Genomic DNA, 20,777 nt, shown 5'->3' on the forward strand with positions numbered 1-20,777 from the left:
CCATCTCTCACATTTTAAATGTTGCCTCACCTGCATACCAGCGTTATGGATTGATCATCGCCAATCGGAACATTGCCTCGCCTATACTTTTCGCACAGGTTCTTTTCCTCTGTTCGTCTCACGATTCATTGCCCTTGTCTCCCAGGTTCTGTTCACACTGCCCAATTTAGTTGAGCTGAAGTCCCCGCCCCTGCTGATCTCACGCTTTGCCCCGGTATCGTTTCATTTTGAACAGCTGCTGGTTGCTCGTGCACTTTCAATCGCTTTGAATCACTTCAACAGAGGTCGGAGCCGTGGTGTAACTAAATTATTTGCTCAACTTGTATTTATGGGCAACATATCATGATTTAATAAGAGATTTTGTACATTTGTTTTAGAGACGAAAATGAAGACTAAATACCGAGGTTTTTTGAAGGAAGCGTCACATCAGACAATCGCCGGAGGCTCCGCGGGTGAGTTGCGTAACAGACGCACATATAACTAATGCAGGCTTATCCATTATGAAATATACGAGTTGATGGGCCAATGTTGAAATCGATAGATACGAAGCTAGACTTTCAGATGATTTGCCAAATCAGTTTTTGTCAGTTGTTCAGAATGCCGGGGAGTAATGGTCGATTCTAACGAATATGGCTTTGCTACGGTGTTCCAAATGTAAAGCACATACAAAGAAACTGTCAAGTAACGTACACGTGTCACGAAGGGATATTTTCCTTTATCAAAAGTAGGTCAAGGCATTCGGTGAACTTAGTTTTAATTCCGCGAATCAAACTGCTCGCGTGTCTCAACTCGACTTTTTTTTTAGGCGCGGGCAATCCAACGTCCAGAATTGCAACGATTTAATTCCTGGGGTATTTGTTCTTGAGGATTTTACGTATTGTTGACTTGCAGCATTTATGCGTAAATTATACTTATTAGATGTATTTTATTCGCAATTTAAAAAAAAAATCCAGTGGTGGGTAGTTGGATTTGAATACGGTCTCGGATCAAATTACACATTCCGAATACATATTGATGTTTTATATTTTCAGTAGGCAAAATTTTGGAATAAAGGCAATTAATGTTATTAATTTTGGAGTCGGATAATGAACCTTAAAGCTATACAGGTGAAAATAGCTGAATTAGACAGATGTCAACTCCAGGCTGCTTCTGAACGTGCCCTACTGATTGGCATGTGACTTGTTGACTGAGATGTAAAACTATGAACATTATTTACACCATCTAACTTTCTTTTTCACGTGGAAGTCTAACAATTATGATGCAACTAATCAATTCATGACTCAGCATTTGGACTTTGCCATTTGGCAATAAAGTTTTGACTTACACCTGGTATTTGGCACACTTTGTGATGAAACAACATGCTGGAAGCTTCCAGCAGGTCCAACAGTATGTGAGGAGAGAGAAACATGATACAACAATTTCCGTTAAATTACTTTGCTGGAAATGGATGATGAAATGTAATAACTGCAAATACAAAATGATGTTGGGGATGGGGAAGGCGAAGAATCATGATAGGTTGAAGATAGGTTGAAGAGCGAAAGCCCAATCATTCACTCCATCTATATCCCCTTTGCAGAATCACACTGTCCTCCAACAATCTGTTTTCCAACTATTTTTATGTAATTGGCAACTTGGAAACCTTGAATTTCATTCCCTGATTAAGATTCAAGAACCGTTCCGTGAGAAATTCCAGTGGTGGTGTCTCTCCAGCCTGAAAGGGACAATGTAGTCTTTGTTTGTGGTGACAGCCAATCTTCAATCCATGCTACTATGCCTCCATCCATACCTTGGTTTCTTAATTTATGCCTCAGTCTCCTAGGTAAGATCTTGTCAAATGTCTCATGAAAATCTAAATACGCTACCTATACTACAAACCATCAACTCTCTGTCACATACTCGAAGAATTCAAGCAAATTTGTCAAATATAATTTACTTTTTATAAAACCATATTTTGACTAGATTTGATTGTATTCAGCTTTCTTAAATGATTTAATATTTCCTCATTTAATATGGACAATAGCATCTTGCCAACAAGATGTTAAACTAATTGGCCTATTGTTCTCTGCCTTCTGTTTTCCTTTTTGAACAGGCGAGTCACATTTGCTGTTTTCTAGCCTTCTGGGAATTCTATTTGAATTTAGCCTGTTTAAAAAAAAAAAATTCAACCAGGGAGAGTCCACTATCTCTGCAGCTACATGCAGAGAATGGGAGAGGGGGGTATGCAGAGAATGGGGGAGGGGGGGGGGGGACGATATGGATCACATGTGGAAAATAGAGCAGATAGATTTGACAGCATCACGTTCGGCATGGGGACTGTGGGTTAAAAGGCCTGTTTCTGTGCTGTAATGTTCCATGTTCTATCATATCCTGGTAATTTGCTCAGGTTTAGCCCTGTGAGTTTCTCCAATGATGTATTCCTTGTGATTGGGAAATTGAAAACTAGTGTTAAAATTGAAAGATGTGTAATAAAAGAACTGACAACTAGCAATGCCTGTGAAGTGAAGCCTCAAGAATATCAGATTCCGCAATGCCAGGGTAAAATTTTTGGCACGATACTTACCATGTTCGCAGATCCATATCTTCCTTCTCCACTCAAAAGCAGTTGGCAGGAGAAAATAATACTTTGGTGTGGGTTTATTATTGTACCAAGATATAGTGAAAAACTTTGGTTTATGTGCTATCCAAGCAACTCGTAGCATACGTGAGGACATCAGCAAAAGAAAATATAAATAGAGTGCAGTTTATAGTGTTACAGCTACAGTGAAAGTCCACGGGCCACGATGAGGTAGATTGGGAGTTAGTCAGCATGGAAACGGGCCCATCGACATAACCTTCCCACGCCGACCAAGACGCCCCATCTACATTAGCTCCCCTGCCAGCATTTGGTCCTTATCCCTCTAAACCTTTCCTATTTACTTACCTGTCCAAATGTTTTTAAAATGTTGTTATAGTATCGGTCCAAATAGCTCCTTGCGCAGCTTGATCCATATACTGACCACCCTTTGTGTGAAAAATTGCTCCCGTGTTCCTATTAAATTTTTCTCCTCTCATCGTAAAACTATTTCCTCTGGGTTCTGATTCACCTACTCTGGGTAAAAGACTCTGTGTATTCACCCTGTTTATTCCCTTTGTGATCTTGTGCCCCTCTAAAAGGTCACCCATCACCCTCCAGCGTTCCAAGCCTGCCCAACCTCTCTCTATACAGTAGGAGAGTGAATAATGCAATTTTTGTTTACAACATACAGATCACCTGTCCCAGAATCTCAACCAGAAACGTTGCCTATTCATGTTCTCCTGAGATGCTGCCTGACCCCTGAGCCACTCCAGGTTTCTGTGTCCTCTAGAACATATTTTGTCTGGTTGCTTTTTCTTTTTTTTTAGTCATTCTTCTTCCATGAAATAATGAATAATTGCTATCTATCTATATTTTCTATATCTATTATTATACTACTAATACTCAGATCTTGTATATATAATATATATGTATGTATGAAGAAGGGTCTCGACCCGAAATGTCACCCATTCCCTCTCTCCCGAGATGCTGCCTGACCTGCTGAGTTACTCCAGCATTTTGTGAATAAATCGATTTGTACCAGCATCTGCAGTTATTTTCTTGTACTATATATATATATATATATATATACCCGTATGTAATTCAAAATATCCATAGCGCCACAATTTTTGCACCACCTTAATCACCACTCTTGCGGCGACTGTTTCCAACAACTTTTATTTAAATTGGTCGTATATTTTTTAAGTTAGAGACTTTAAAGTTTAAAAATTTAATTTCTAACCGATTTCTTGAATGTCTTCAGCGTGTGATGTCACAATGGAACCCGCACGTTTTCAAGAGATGAGCTGCACTGCCCCCCCCCCACGACCTTTAACTAATGCGCTCCCCCCCCTAACCTTTAACTAATGCGTCCCCCCCCCCCCCCCCCCCCCCCCCCCCCCCCCCCCCCGGACCTCTCACATCTGACATTCCTCAGATCGGGCAGCGCTGACCGCCGGGTGGGAGATGAGCTTGCTCCCACCGCTCCCCGGACCTTTAACTGATGCGCTCTCCCCCCACCTTTAACTGATGCGTTCCCCCCACCCTGGACCTTTAAATAATGCACTCCCCCCACCCCCCCGGAGAGAGGGGAGGGGGGGGAGGGAGGACAGGGTGCTGCACCGATGTAGGAGAGGTTTGGGCTCAACTGGTCCACTTTGTCTAGTAATACATTATAATTTTCAACAACTACTCCCTTCTTACTGGAGCTGCATGTTATCAGATGTATCTAATGACAGCTGCGGACCAAGTGCCTGTAAATGGGATGATTACAGATGAGTAAATGATTACCGGCATAGACATGCTGAGCCAAAGTGGTCCCCCTCATCACAGGCTTTTCCTGTATAGTACGTCTTCATGAATCTAGGTAAAGGAAGTGGATGCCAATGTACAAAATGTTGCATAATTTGGCACCATTCTAACTCAAAACTACAATTCAAGTTCTGCGTTAATAATCCATTTTCAAACAATGCTCTAACAAGAAACTCTTAAAGTGGGAAGAATAAGGACATTTTACCAAATTTTCAAATAGGAATAATGTCAGTGAACTCACCCATACCCAGTCAAAACAGTCGTCATAATCAGAGTGAAAAATGTTACGTTCTTATAGTATGCAATACTTAATTTCCTTGTCAAGTACTTGGTTCACCATAATTCCCGCTCCCCCCGCTCCTTGGACACTTGTCAGCTGACCAAAGATCTGAACGAGTTTTACTGCAGGTTTGAGAAACAGAAACATAATCCCCTCCCCCCCCCCCCCCCCCCCAATCATCACTTCACACCTACTCACAGACTGATTCCAGTTTGCAAAGACTGGGCCCTTCCCCACCCACTCCTCCCCAAGCAGCAATTCACACCTACTCACAGACTGACTCCAGTTTACAAAGACTGGCCCCTACCTTCCCCCCCCCCCCCCCACATCACCAATTTGCACATATTCTCAGCCTGACTCCAGACTGGGCCCTTGTCCACTGCCCAACATCAGTCTGGCCCCTTCTCCATCTCCAAAAATAGAAATAGGGGAGGTGGAGAGGCTATTCAGGAAACAGAAAAGCCGGAAATCTCCAGGACCGGACAATGTTTCCCTCTCTACCCTCAAGCTCTGTGCTGAACATCTGGCACCGATCTACACAGACATTTTTAACCTGTCCCTGCAAACCTGCACTGTTCCTGCCTGCTTCAAGGTCTCCACTATTGTCCTGCAGACCCTCAGCATAGGAGCACCGCAAGGCTGCGTACTCCCCCCCTCTCCTTTACTCTCTCTACACCAACGACTGCACCTCCACAGACTCCTCTGTCAAGCTCCTCAAGTTTGCGGATAACAACCCTGATTGGACTGATCCAGGATGGGGAGGAATCTGCCTACAGACGGGAAGTGACACAGCTGGTGTCCTGGTGCCATCGCAACAACCTGGAGCACAATGCCGGAGAGCCCCTAAGAGTGGAGGGGGGTGTTTGAGGGGGGGGGGATGGGGGAAAAGGGGGGTTGAGGGGGGATGGATTGGGTGAGTGGGGGGGAGGGGAAGGGGGTGAGTGGGGGGGAGGGGAAGGGGGTGAGTGGGGGAGGGGAGGGTACTACACCAATGCAGGAGAGCTTTGGGCCCAACGGGTCCACCCTGTTTTAGTATTTTGTAATTCTTTTAACAAATTGAAGCAACCTTTCTCTTTGTTTTATGATCTCATGATCACAGTGAAACAATGATGTACATCATTATTATGTTATATTGATTTAGTCTATCTTATTATTTGGCAAAAATATAAAGTGTTGATGAAACCTAGTGCATCAGGCAGCATCTGTGGAGTGAATGGATAGGTGACCTTTAGGATCGGATTCCATCATATATTAGGAAATTTAACACAGCAACTTTTGTCATTTCTTGTCCAGCTCCAGAAAAAAGTCATGAAAACTGCCCTAATTATGTAAAATCTCTAATGCTTGTTGAATATTCTCATTATTATCTGATCTGAAAATATAGGACATTTCCAGCAAAATTATTCCCTGAATAATTCAGAAAATGATGGTTTAGGTGAGCTGTCCCTGATAATCAATTGTTCCCCATGTTTTAACTATTCAACCTCGAGTTAAATACACCTCAGGTAATCGATGTCTACGAGGTGTTCATGATGTTATGAAGATGTGATGTGATTATACGCAAGTGCATTCTTTATTGATATTCTCGATTCAACATTACATTTCTCATAACATAAAAGGTTTTACAGCATTTTAAGTTTTTGGATAAGCAATGTTATCCAAGATCATTAAGTTATGCTACTTTATAAAGCACAAGTTAAGAAAGGGAATATATACCTGGAAAAGATGTGAAGAACTTAATATACCAGTACTTTACATTATGTCCAGGTATATATTCCCTCTAGTCCAATTGTAAGTGGAGTTGTAGTTTGATGCATTTTGCTTGTAGTTCAAGGTAAAACTATTGGGCAGGTCACTGGGGATGACTCTTACTTTATTTGAAAATAATTTTACAGTCCTTTACATCCACCAGAGAAAGCAGTTCAATTTAAAATGTCTCACCTGAAATCTGCCACCTCTCATAATACAATGCTCCCTCAGAACTGTAGTAGACAAACTGCTCAGATTTTATTCTCGAGTTTTCCGGAGTGTCTTTCATTCACAACTTTCTGACTGAGAGGCAGGTGTTCCCAACTGAGCAATAGTTGACAGTAGCGTAATGCCTAATTTTAGACAATATGACAGGATCCCGAGTGCAGTTTGGGTTGGGTTTTTTTTGTCAGGAATCACTCTTAGACAAGTTTGAAGAAATTTTGGGTGATAATTTTCAAACATGAAATTAAAAGGCACTTACAGATAAATTTACCATCAGTCGCACCCAAATGAAGGCTTCTGGTCAGCTGGGAACAAGTTGTTGGATTTGCCACTTAATGTGAAGTGTACCCATCGTTGAACTGAGAACATAATTAAAATGCTTACTTGCAGGATTTTAATTTTCTTAGAGAACAGGAAAATCTGAAGCACTTGAAATACATTATTATTTAATCTGTTCATTTAGCAATGCATAAAACGTGAAAATAAAGAGCTTCGAATTGGCCACCAGGGTATTTGCCCTGTATGTGAAACATCATGTCAGATAGCCTTATTGTTTGAGCATAGATTATACTATTTCATTTTCTAAGGTTTTGTGATATTGCGCATCAAATTTTGCAACCAAGAAATATGTTCCTGAGCGTTATTCAGATATAGAAACATAGGAAATAGTTGCAGGTATAGGCCATTCAGCCCTTTGAGCCAGCACCGCCATTCAATATAATCATGTCTGATCATCCAAAATCAGTGCCCTGTTCCGGCTTTCTCCCCATATCACTTGATTCCCTTAGCCCTAAGAGTTAAATCTAACCCTCTCTTGAAAACATCCTGTGTATTGGCCTCCACTGCCTTCTGTGGCTGAGAATTCCACAGATGCACAACTTTCTGGGTGAAAAAGTTTTTCCTCATCTCAGTCCTAAATGGTCTACCCCTTATTCTTAAACTGTGAATCCTGGTTGTGGACTCCCCCAACATCGGGAACATTTGTCCTGCATCTACCCTTTCCAATCCTCTAAGAATTGTATATGTTTCTATAAGATCCCCTCTCATCCTTCTAAATTCCAGCGAATACAAGCCCAGTTGACACATTCTTTCATCATATGTCAGTCCTGCCATCCCGGGAATTAACCTGCTGAACCTACTCTATACTCCCTCAATAGAAATAATGTCCTTCCTTTAATTAGGAGACCAAAATTGCACACAATGCTCCAGGTGCGGTGTCACCAGGACCATGTACAACTGCAGCAGGACCACCTTGCTCCGAAACTCAAATCCTCTCGCAATGAGGGCCAACATGCCGTTAGCTTTCTTCACTGCCTTCTGTACCTGCATGCTTACTTTCAGTGACTGATGTGCAAGCACACCCAGGTCTCGTTGCACCTCCCCTTCTAATCTGACACCATTCAAATAATAATCTGCCTTGTTGTTCGTGCCACATTTAATTCCATCGTCTAAATCGTTAATATATATTGTAAACAACTAGGGTCCCAGCACCGAGACTTGCGGCATCCCACTAGTCACTGCCTGCCATTCTGAAAAGGACCCGTTACTTCCTACTCTTTGCTTCCTGTCTGCCAACCAGTTCTCATTCCAAGTCAATACCCTACCCCCAATACCATGTGCTCAAAATTTTGCACACTAATCTCTTGTGTGGGACCTTGTCAAAGGCATTCTGAAAGTCCAGATACACCACACCCACTGGCTCTCCCTTATCCATTCTCCTTGTTATATCTTCAAAAAATTCCAAAAGATTAGTCAAGCATGATTTCCCCTTCATAAATCTATGCTGACTTTGACCGATCCCGCCACTGCTTTCCAAATGCGCGGCGAAAAACATCTTTTTTTAAAAATGCTTATTTTAAAAAAAATTAGTTTAATTAATTACAATGCATATAACAACACTAAACCCCATCCCCTCCCTCTCCCTACATAATCATGCAAACAAACAAACAAAAACAAACAAATAAATAATAAATAAATAAATAAATAAATAAAAACATAACTACAATGTGACAAAAAAGACAAAAACACAAAAACATGAGTCAAGGTAATTTTCACAAGTCAAATATTTCAATCACTGCTGGATTCAAAGAAGGTACAAAAGCATGTGGCATTGAGGGGATAGTTTTACTTGTCCTTAATATGCTGCAGCTTCTGAGAGTTGCCAGACAATTCATATCTCAGCCTCTCTACGTGTAAGATGCCCATTAATTCTCTTAACCAAGTCTCAATCTGAGGAGCAGAGTCTGATTTCCATAGTTTCAAAATACATCTGTTGGCAATTACCATACCATAAACCAAGATTGTGCGAGCATTATGGTCTAGCTTCTCAAGCGTTGTGGAATACCCGAATAGAGCAGTTTCAGGGTCCGGAGTTAAAGTGACGTTTAAAACAGTAGAGTACCATTGAAATAAAAGACACCAAAAGTTGTGAAGTTTTGGACAAGTCCAAAAGTGGTGAGCGAGTGTACCTTGCATCTATTACACAAAGGTGAGAGATCAGGAAAGATTTTATGCAGCTTAACCTTAGAGTAGTGTAATCTGTGTATAACCTTGAATTGAATCAGTTGTAGCCTAGAATTAATAGAACAGGATTTTATACTTTTCAGTACTACCTTCCAGACACCGTCATCAATTTCAATGTTAAGGTCTTTTTCCCAGGTTTGTTTTATTTTTAAAGTAGATTTATCTAGTTTGTTTGAAAAGATACCTACAAAAGATGAGATTAGATTCTTTGCTTCCGGGGGACCCAGCAACATTTTGGACAATGAGTCGTCTTCGGACAGGGACTCAAAAAGCGAATTGTTTTGTCGAACATAATTTCTCAGCTGTAAGTACCTGAAGAATTGAGTTTTGGGCAATGAGAACTTGGATTGTAGCTGATCAAATGATGCAAAGTGTCTATTTATGTAAAGATCTTTTATTGTAACTATCCCTTTACAGCTCCACTCTCTGAACGCTGTGTCTGTAAATGATGGGGGGAAAGCGTGGTTATGCCAGATTGGAGCGTGCATTGACGTATTCGGAAGCTTACAAGCTTTCCTAATTTGGTGCCATATTCTCTGAGCATTGGACAGAGTGAAGTGATCCTCTCTAAGAGAGGTGAGAGATCTGGGTAATGAAAAAAGGAGAGCAGGGAAAGAAGTTTTTGGGGTTAAGTTTGGGGTTGATATCACCGTTAGCTTTGGATTTATACAGCTCTTGATAATACTCCTTAAAGCATTCATTTATTAACTTTGGATCGGTTAAAGCAACACCCTTGCCTGATTTTATTATATGTATGGCCCTACTTGCTTGTTGCTCTCTAAGCTGACGGGCTAACAATGTATGCGGTTTGTCCCCTAATTCAAAATATCACTGTTTCAATTGCAGTAGCTGGTCACTGACTTGATTTGTTAGAATCGTGTTATACTCGTATTTAAGACTGAGCATATTTTGCAGCATTTGGGGGTTGTTTGTGCTCCTATACAACGTCTCCATTGGAGAAAGCTCCGAATCAATTTCTTGTAAACGTCTCTCTCTGGATTTCTTTAAAGATGCTTCATACGAAATAAGATGACCCCTCATAACTGCCTTGAAAGCTTCCCACAAGGTGGAGTCCGAGACATCAGAAGTGTCATTGGTCTCCAAATATTCTGTAATTTTTCCAGACATGTATTTACAGAAAGTTCCATCATTAAGCAAGGAAAGGCGTAGTCGCCATTTAGCACATCGTTTAGACAGCTTAAAGTCAAAGATAATTGAGGTTGGAGTGTGATCTGAGATCAAAATGTTATGATATTTGGTATTTATTACATTAGGTATGAGTTTCGAGTCTAATAAAAAATAATCAATACAAGAGTATGAATTGTGCATTTTAGAAAAAAAAGAATATTCTTGGTCTGTGGGATGTTGTATCCTCCAAATGTCAACTAAATTGGTGGAGGAGATGCGATTTTTCAAAACCGTGGATGCATTCGAAGGACTACACATTTTATTTGATGACCTATCCAGGTGCCAGTCGAGGATTGTGTTAGGTCCCCTGCAACAATCACATTTATATTAGAAAGGTCAGGTAGCTTATCAAAGGTTTTGCAGAAGAAAGCCGCATCATCAATATTTGGACCATAAATGTTAAGCAGTGTTACATGAACAGAGTAAAGGTACCCAGTTACTATGAGAAGTCGACCATTCGGGTCACTTACTGTAGAAATATGTTTGAAATCTATGTTTTTCTTAACCATGATTGCCACCCCGCGGGCTTTGCTAGAAAATGTAGATTGAAATATCTGATCTGCCCATCTACAGCGCAACTGTCTCTGCCCCAATGTTCTAATGTGAGTTTCTTGGAGGAACACAAGGTCGGCAGATAAAGACCTAAGACGTGAAAACACCTTAGCTCGTTTAATTGGGTGGTCCCTGCCGCGGACATTCCAGCTCACCATGGTAACCCTCCCATCATCATCCCCAGGTACAATCAGAAGGTGTGTAATGGCAGTTTCTATACCATCTCAAAGTCCTACTTCGATAGCCATTACTACTCGGGATGAAATGTAGTTATAGCTTACGCACACGTCGCACCCTGATATGACAAAACGAATCTTCAAACGTCCTTTCTTAATTAATTGGTTTTATTAAAGTAGCACAAATCAACGAGTAATTCATCACTTTCCGTACTTTATCAACTGTTTCTTCAAACAATATCTCAGAATTATTGTAGTTATTACTGTATGGTTCTTACAAATATAGCTGATACAAGCGCATGGTATGAACGCGTGGTAAAGAACTGTATGCTCACCATCCTCCGAGTCTAAACTGACCCACAACCTCTGTCGCCACGCTAGCCACCTCTCATCTAGACACTCCCAATTACGCATTAAGTCACACCCACAAGTAGGCAAAAAAGACATAAACTAGAAATATTAAAACATAGCCATAACACAATGACAGTAATTGAATTAAGCATAAATGGCTCCTACAAGGTGTTAATTGTATTACATATGCAGCGACATAATAATTTGCCTCAAACAAAAAAACAGGAAGACACAAAAGCACATACAAAACTCGGACTTTCCCTCCCCCCAACCCCACTCTCCCAAAGAAAATATCCTAACATACTGTAAACAGGGGTTACTTCAACTATCTAGCCTGTTAAGCCCAAAGGCCAAATTGTGAAACCGCTAGCTAGTTAACTACAAATTTAGTCGGCATCCCCTCCGATGAACAAACAAAAGTACGGATCAGTTCAACAAAGAAACGTTTACCTTTGAAAAATTAGCAGGAACCCATCCTGTAAAATCATCCAATTCTTGAAACGAATTAAGCACATTAAACAAAGTTAAATGTATTGAGTCCAACGTCTACCTTTCGTGTAAATTACCATGTCCATGGCTCAGAGTTAACTCGTTCTCACGCCCGCTGTCCACTCCGGGCCAGCGGCTTAAACATGGATAGACATGGGAGAGTCAGTGCACTTGGACAAAATTTTGTATCCTCAGGATTTAAGCTTACCCGACGAGAGTGACCATGCCCCCAAGTTGAATAATAAAAGACAATAACTGCAGATGCTGGTACAAATCGAAGGTATTTATTCACAAGATGCTGGAGTAACTCAGCAGGTCAGGCAGCATCTCAGGAGAGAAAGAATGGGTGATTTGGGTCAAGACCCTTCCTCAGACTGATGTCAGGGGGGCGGGACAAAGGAAGGATATAGGTGGAGACAGGAAGATAGAGGGAGATCTGGGAAGGGGGAGGGGCAGAGGAACTATCTAAAGTGGGAGAAGTCGATGTTCATACCACTGGGCTGCAAGCTGCCCAGGCGAAATATGAGGTGCTATTCCTCCAATTTCCGATGGGCCTCGCTATGGCACTGGAGGAGGCCCATGACAGAAAGGTCAGACTGGGAATGGGAGGGGGAGTTGAAGTGCTCGGCCACCGAGAGACCAGTTTGGCCAACGCGGACCGAGCGCAGGTGTTGAGCGAAGCGATCGCCGAGCCTGCGCTTGGTTTCGCCGATGTAAATAAGTTGACATCTGGAGCAGCGGATGCAATAGATGAGGTTGGAGGAGGTGCAGGTGAACCTCTGGCTCACCTGGAAAGACTGTTTGGGTCCTTGGATGGAGTTGAGGGGGAGTTATAGGGACAGGTGTTGCATCTCGTGCGTTTGCAGGGGAAAATGCCCGGCGATGGGGTGGTTTGGGTAGGAAGGGATGAGTGGACCAGGGAGTTATGGAGAGAATGGTCTCTGCGGAACGCAGAGAGGGGAGGGGATGGGAAGATATGGCCAGAGGTTCCGTTGTAGGTGACGGAAATGTTGGCGAATGATTTGTTGGATCCGCTGGCTGGTGGGGTGGAAGGTGAGAACGAGGGGGATTCTGTCCTTGTTGTGAGTGGGGGGAGGGGGAGCAAGAGTGGAGCTGCGGGATGTAGAAGAGACCCTAGTGAGAGTCTCATCTATTATGGAAGAGGGGAAGCCCCGTTTCCTGAAGAATGAGGACATCTCTGACGCCCTAGTGTGAAACACCTCATCCCGGGCTCAGATGCGGCGTAGACGGAGGAATTGGGAGTAGGGGATAGACCCCAAGTTGAGATTGACTGAAACAGCTGGTCTGGAAACCAGCTAGTCAGTGTTAGTCTGCGAGCCGACATTAGCCCACCGCGTCACCGGGCTGGGCGGCAGATTATCCGTGAATAGTTTGGCCTCCTCCGGGGTACTAAATATCGACGTGTCGGTACCGTGGGTAACCCAGATGCGAACAGGGTAGATAAATCCGGTTCGCAGGCCTGCCTCTTTCAGCTTCTTCCTCGTGACCTCGAAAAGACGGCGTTGTTTCATTATCTCTGCCGGGAGATCAGGAAAAATGTGAATTTGCTTCCCCTTGTAGTTCAGCGGGTATTGTTGTTGTGACAGTCGTATTATCCGCTCTTTCTGATGGCCGCTGTGGATCTTAACTATCATGACTCTGGGGCGTGCGAGATCGTTAGCTGGTTGTCCTCCCAGCCAATACGCCCTATCAACTTCTATGGGCATCGAAAAATGTTCTGCCCCCAACAAGTCCCGAATAAACTTAGCAATGAACTCCATGGGGCGGCCGCCTTCAATTTTTTCTGGTAGTCCAACCACTTTTATGTTCTGGCGCCTGGAGCGCGCCTCCAAATCAATAACTTTATCCTGGAGGGCTTTGTTAGCATATTCTAGCCGTAGCCACTGCTGCTCCAACTGAATTAGTCGAGTGTCGTGGTCACTGCTCGCATCTTCCACCATAGATATCCGTGCTCCATGTTCAGTCAGAGTGGCTTGGGTAACTTGGAGGGACACCTCCAGGGTATTAAATCGGTCATCCATCTTCTTGCTCATTTCATTTATAGGTGTAAGAATGACGGCTGTTTCAGGAGTTCCTTCTGCCGATAGCGTGATTAGCTCCGGCTCTCCACCACTAGGCTGCTCCTCACCCAGTGACGATGCTGGCTTTTCATTAAATTTCCTGACGGCTGGCTGCTTTCTGGACAACTTCTGCGTTGTCATTTTATGTCGGTCTGTTATTACAGCAGTAGACACAACTTAAAGTGGGAGTTGTACTATAAATAGTCTTTTATTCCTTAATCTCGATTTATCGGAGGGGAGCTCTAGCAAAACACTAGCAAGCTCTAGCAAATTCCATCATATGCGCACTAGCGCCCCCGCGAAAAACATCTTTCATAATCAACGCCATCATCTTCCCCACTACTGATGTGAGGCTAACTGGTCTATAATTCGTTGAGGGAAGTCTTATTAAAGATTGTCGCTTCCTGGCACTTGAGGTAAAATTACCACTTGACACATATCGTGCTTGGATGTTGGCCAGGTTTTGCTGTTGTAGGCTTGGCCTGTATCATTATTTGAGAAATTATCCACCGGGTGGCGCCACGATGGCAGCCTCGCCTGCAGTCTGTCTTTTTCATCTTTTTTTGTTATTTTTGGTGTGTTTAGAAAATTTGTGTTAATGTTCTTTGGTTTGTTTTATGTGGGGGGTGGGTGGGGGAAACTTTTTTTTTCAATCTCTTACCTTGCCGGAGATACAATTGTTTTCCAGATCGTATCTCCGGTCGCTCTGCGGCCTAACAATTGTGGAGCTGGAGGCATTACTCGGGACTGACTTTGAGCCCCACCGCTGGGCATGGACATAAAATCGGAGCCGATTCCTTGCCTGGGATCGACGCTCCAACCGCAGCCTGCGGACTTTAACTTCAAGGAGCTCGCAGTCTCGGGTTGAGACCGACGTCGGGAAGCTGCAAAAGCCGCACGACGTTCGACTAACCCCGACCCGGAGTAGATTGCCTGGCGCGGGGGAGCTGAGATTCCCCCCCCCAGATGCAGGAGCTTGATCGCCCCGACGAGGAAGGCCCGCAGCCGGCTACAGGAGTCAAGATCGTCCCATTAACGGGAGGTTGGAGGCCCTCGACCGCTGGACGACAAAGGGAGAGATTTAACTTTTTTTCACCATCCATCACAGTGAGGAATGGGGAGGAGTCACTCGAGTGGATGTTCATATTAAAATGTTTTTTGTGTGTTCTGTTGCTTTTTTTGGCTATGACTGAATGGCAAATGAAATTCCTCGTATGTTACAAAACATACTTGGCTAATGAAGTACGAGTATGATTATGACATGAAATTAAATATAGTGCATTCATCAGTGAACTCCTCTATTTTTAACATGGAGGAAGAATCATTAAAAACTGCTGAGGATGACTGGGCCTAGGATGCTGCATCACAAAACCTCCACTGCAATGTCTTGCTGCAGTGATTTGATCTGGACTAATTTACTGTATTAATTTATTTTTTGTGTTATGTCTTTTAAAAAAAAAATCTATTCTGTTTGTAGTTTTAGCACAATCTGCAGGCATTGCCATTTTCATTTCACTGCACATCTTGCATGTATAAGTGACAAATAAAGTAGACTTGACTTGATAATCAGCACCCTGGTGTGACTTCAGCCAATGGTGAGATGTCTCATTAATTTCCATTTGCTATGTCAATGTACCTGGACTTTTATATTCTTTCAAATGCTGCTTTGGTGTCTTCCCTGGAATTAATCTGTTTTGTCCTTATTTGACCAGGGATGTAAAGTGACCTGAAGCTGAATGGTCTTGGTAAGGCTCAAACTAAGCATTGGAAAGCAGGTTACTGATGAGTTTGTGCCATGTTGGGACACTGCCAATGACACCTTTGATCACTTCTTTGACTAAAAGTAAATAAAAGCGATATTAATTAACTACTGTTTTTATTTGTGTGGTTAGACATTCTCTCCAGAGTAATCTCATCCTTTCGGTAGATTGATGCCCAGAACAGTGCACCACAAGAGACCCAACTAGTACTTTGTAAAGTTGCAACATAAGGTCCCAATTCTTGTATTCTACGGCCTGACCTATGAAGAAAGAATGCCGCATGCCTCCTTCACCATTTCAACGTGCTGCCACTTTTAGGAAGCTGTGGATTTACACCCCAGGTCCCTCTGCTTATCAACATTAACATCCCATATCTTCAATGGGTAGATGTTGTCAGTTTCGGTTGCCTTTTTTAAAATCTAATATCCTCAAATGTTTCTTGATATTACCTGGACTCGATTGCTTTGTTGAGTTATCAGTTTCTGTCTTGGTGAGTACTTTCATGATATTCCGGAAGCTGAATCACCTGAATTGCCATAAATTAGCTGACTGAATATCCACAGTGACCATTTTGTGCAAAATAGAATCTGAAAATGCAAATAATTTCTTGGAACTCCTAAATAGTAGAGCATAAAATGGTGTTCAATAGTATGTCAGGAATAGGTTTGTGACTTTTGTTTGAAGACAAGTTAAATTCAACAGTGCACAATTTGTCAGGACAGAGAAAAGAAAGAATATGAGATAATTTTGAGTTATCAAATAGTTCATTCTATTCTTCCTCAATTAATTTGGAAAACATAACCCAGAAACATTTTTTTTAAGGGTCCTAAAAGTATGGTTACTTTCACACAGTGAACTTTTTATCAATATTTACCCAAGTAAACTTTATCAAATTACCGCTTATGCTGCCTGCTGAAGCCAGATTAGGCTTTTCATTTTTCCTTTGATCTTTGAATCCTCTGCTAGACAGGTGCCTTCGCCCCCATGTGCCTTTCAGGAACATGTGAAGACAACTGTGAGGTCCTATGTTTGGCTCTTATTCATGGCCTTGCAGGTAAGAGGCAATTTTGTTTCTAGACTTTTTCAAACTTTTTGCTTTTTGGGTAGCAGCTTTTCCTGTGCGGTTGTAGTGTTGGCAATCTAAGTGGCTCTGTATCATGTGGACGGAGAATGGTTGTGAAAAGATCCTGAGTTTCTTAAATAGGGTTTTCCAAAAATTGAAGTCTTAAATTGGGTGTAAGGATTTGATCTACACATGAACAGTATGAAATGCTAGATCTTGAGGTACTAATAAATTGATTTTAACACCCTGAGGGTTGTAGAATATTAGATGCAGTAGATATAACACCCGTCTCTACACTTTCTTCCTCACATCCATCCAGGGACCCCATGGCATCCCTTCGAGGTGAGACAGGCTCACATGCACCTCTTCAACCCTTGTCTCTGGCATTCAGTACTCCCAATGTGGCATCCTTTACATTGGTACGAACAAGAGTAGTCTAGACGATTGTTTCTCCAAACGCTTGTTTTTGGGTCTGTCAATGCCTGCTGGATCTCCTGGTAGCTAACCACTTGAACTCCCCTTCCCATTCTGTCCTGGGCCACCTCCATTGCTAGACTGAGGCCGCAAGCAGACTGGAGGAACAGCACCTCATATTCTGCTTGGGTAGTTTACAACCTAACAGTGTGTACATTGACTTCTCCAATTTTAAGTAACATCCTCCTCCTCCCTCCTTTGCTGTGCCTCACCCTGGATCCAGTGCACACCCATTTCTCCCATGATCCTGTCCCCTTCCACTTACACTGTATTCCTTTCTCTAGCTTCACATTTTGATCCCTTTCTCTCAATGTCCATCAATCATCAGGTTCTTGAACTGACCTACAAAACCCTAATCGTACCTCAGCAACAAAATACCACAGACCATCTCTTGCACTATCATGGATTTGTTTTTTGATTGCGTTTTGCACTCAACAGTAACTAATTAATATCCCTTTTTCTTTTCACTGTCTTGTCGACGTGTGTAATTTATGTATAATTTATGTTTTTGTATGTTTGAGTCTAAGAAGCTGCTGCAGGCAAGCTTCTCATTGCACATGTCTCTCACTGTACTTGTGCATTGACCATAAACTCGACTTGGTTTGGGAAGGGGTGAGGAAGCAAAGCCACTGAACAGATTGAGCAACAAAGGCAACTAACATTTCTTTCCATTTTACTTGGCTTCTCTGATCTTATCTTGGAATCCAGCAGATTTACATTTAAATTGTATACAATCACTTTATTGTTAACTGGTACGAGCTTGCGTTTTATAAGGTTAAAAGATGTAAAGCCAACAGCTTGAATATATCTCCCATTATTCAAATTGGATTCAGAATATTACAATTGATGTTCAAACAGCTGAAGATGAAACTCACTAAATGACTAATCAAATTTCCAGTGATCCTTAAATGTTTCAAGCTGTAAATCTCATACCACCTGGTCAAATATTAGAATTATGAGAATCTAAACCAAAGGCCTTGAAGTGCTTGAATGATGCAGTTGAAGGAAAAATAACAGGTTAAATGGCAAATTAATCCTTCAATTTTCTGCATTGATGCTTGTTTGTTTGTAGCAATGTGGATTGAATTTAGTTAAATTGATGCTTTCAATTACTGTGCATCTCGGTGCTCAGTTGCAAAGCTTGTAAAGGTGCTGCCTCATCACTGGCGTCCTGGCTTCAATCCTGACTTCCATTCATTTCTGTTCTTCCTCCCTCTTTTTCGATGAGAATCATGATGTTTAATCTTCTCTTCATTCATGTATATTTTTTCTGATTTATTGCAAAGGTTACAATGCCTTATAATTTGCTGTTTGGAAAAGCATGAAATTTGAGCTAACCTGAAGTAATCAGAACGTTTGATGTTTGCCAATTATTTGATTAGATCTGGAGCTTCCCAAATGAAGCCTTAATTTGTGGTTTGATATTACACAGTATTTAAAATGATAACATTGATCATGTTTGATGTCTCTGTTGTACCATTGTAAGAGCAAGAAGGCCATGAGCAAGAGTAAGAATTTTGAACCATCTTGTATAGCAAGAAGGCCGATGAAATCCAGGGCTACGCAGACAGTCACGACACCAAGCGTTTCTATGATGCATTGAAGGCTGTGTATGGACCCCAGTCCTCTGGCTCCTCTCCCCTCCTCAGTGCAGATGGAACCCAGTTGCTGACAGAGAAGAAGCAGATTCTGGAGAGATGGGCTGAACATTTCAACCAGGTCCTCAATCGCCCTGCTACTATCAACGACGAGGCCATCACTCGCCTACCTCAGATGGAGATCAACCAGGACCTTGACAACCTCCCGACAGAAGAAGAAGTCACAAAGGTCATCAAGCAATTTTCCTGTGGCAAAGCACCAAGATCAGATGCAATTCCTGCTGAAGTGTGAAAAAAAGGAGGCCCAAGAAAGCAGAAGCATTCTTCATGATGCAGAAGCTGACTGAACTCTTCCAGTCCATGTGGAATGAAGGGAAGGTCCCACAACAGCTGAAAGATGCCAGCATAGTCCACATCTACAAGAGGAAAGGCAACCGCCAGTCTTGCGACAATCATCGAGGCATCTCCCTCCTGTCCATTGTTGGGAAAATCGTGGCTCGCATCCTGCTCAACCGTCTCATTCAACACCTTGAGCAGAGTCTCCTTCCAGAAAGCCAGTGCGGTTTCCGTGCTGGACATGGAACTGTCGACATGATATTTGCTGCACGCCAACTCCAGGAAAAATGCCAAGAGCAGCACAGCGACCTGTTCGTGACCTTCGTCGATCTGACAAAGGCCTTTGACATTGTCAGCAGAGATGGCTTGTGGAAGATAATGCAGAAGTTTGGCTGTCCCAGCAAGTTCATCATGAAGTCTGAAGAAGGGTCTCGACCCGAAACGTCACCCATTCCTTCTCTCCCGAGATGCTGCCTGACCTGCTGAGTTACTCCAGCATTTTGTGAATAAATCAATTTGTACCAGCATCTGCAGTTATTTTCTTATACTACAAGTTCATCATGATTGTCCGACAGTTCCATGACGGCATGATGGTGGAAGTGCTAGATGATGGAGACGAGTCGGAAGCCTTTCCAGTGACAAACGGCGTGAAGCAAGGTTGTGTTCTTGCCCCTACACTCTTCAGCATGGTCTTCTCTGCCATGCTGACTGACCCCTTCTGTGACAGCCAGGATGGAATACACATCAGGTACAGGACTGACAGCAGGCTGTTCAACCTCAGGCGCCTGCAAGCTGTTACAAAGGTGAAGGAGACCATTATCAGAGATTTCTTGTTTGCTGATGACTGCGCCCTCAACGCCAGCACAGAGCAGAAGATGCAGCATGAAATGGACTGCTTCTCACAGGCCTGTGACAACTTTGGTCTCTCCACTAGCACCAAAAAGTCTGAAGTTATGTACCAGCCCGCGCCTGGAAAGCCCTACCAGGAACCACACGTCACGGTGAAGGGGTAGAATCTACAGGCAGTCGACAGCTTTACCTATCTGGGTAGTACACTCTCGCGAGTGGTGAACATTGACGCTGAGGTCAACAACAGGATTGCCAAGGCCAGCGCTGCCTTTGGGCGACTCCGAGGGAATGTTTGGGAGCGGAGAGGACTCCGCCTTACTACCAAGCTGAAGGTCTACCATGCAGTGGTACTCACCACTCTTCTTTATGCCAGTGAGATCTGGACTGTCTACAGCATACATGCCAAACAGCTCAACCACTTTCACTTGAGCTGCCTACGCAGACTCCTTCACATCAGGTGGCAGGACAAAATTCCCGACACAGAGGTCTTGGAACGGGCCGGAATCCCCAGCATCCACACCCTCCTACGGAAAGCCCAAGCCAGATGGGCAGGCCATGTCGTCAGAATGCCCGAGAGTCGACTGCCAAAACAGCTTCTGTATGGGGAACTGTGTTAGGGCAAGCGCTCAGTAGGAGGACAGAAGAAATGGTTTAAGGACTGCCTCAAGGTGTCCCTCAAAGACTTGGACATCAACCTCAGCACTTGGGAGTCTCTTGCTC

General features: G+C 43.0%; 1 protein-coding gene across 1 annotated transcript in view; it reads left to right on the forward strand.

Annotated features, from left to right (window-relative positions):
* Positions 1 to 208: 208 nt before the first annotated feature.
* The window catches only part of slc25a21 (solute carrier family 25 member 21), a 330,659-nt gene continuing 310,090 nt past the window's right edge, over positions 209 to 20,777 (forward strand). Inside the window, exons 1-2 of the mRNA XM_078407167.1 lie at positions 209 to 284; positions 378 to 452. Coding sequence (XP_078263293.1) covers positions 386 to 452 — 67 coding nt within the window. The 5' untranslated portion in view covers positions 209 to 284; positions 378 to 385. The remainder of the gene's footprint in view (positions 285 to 377; positions 453 to 20,777) is intronic.

The sequence above is a fragment of the Rhinoraja longicauda genome, chromosome 10, assembly GCF_053455715.1.
Source record: "Rhinoraja longicauda isolate Sanriku21f chromosome 10, sRhiLon1.1, whole genome shotgun sequence".
NCBI classification, from domain to species: Eukaryota; Metazoa; Chordata; class Chondrichthyes; order Rajiformes; family Arhynchobatidae; genus Rhinoraja; species Rhinoraja longicauda.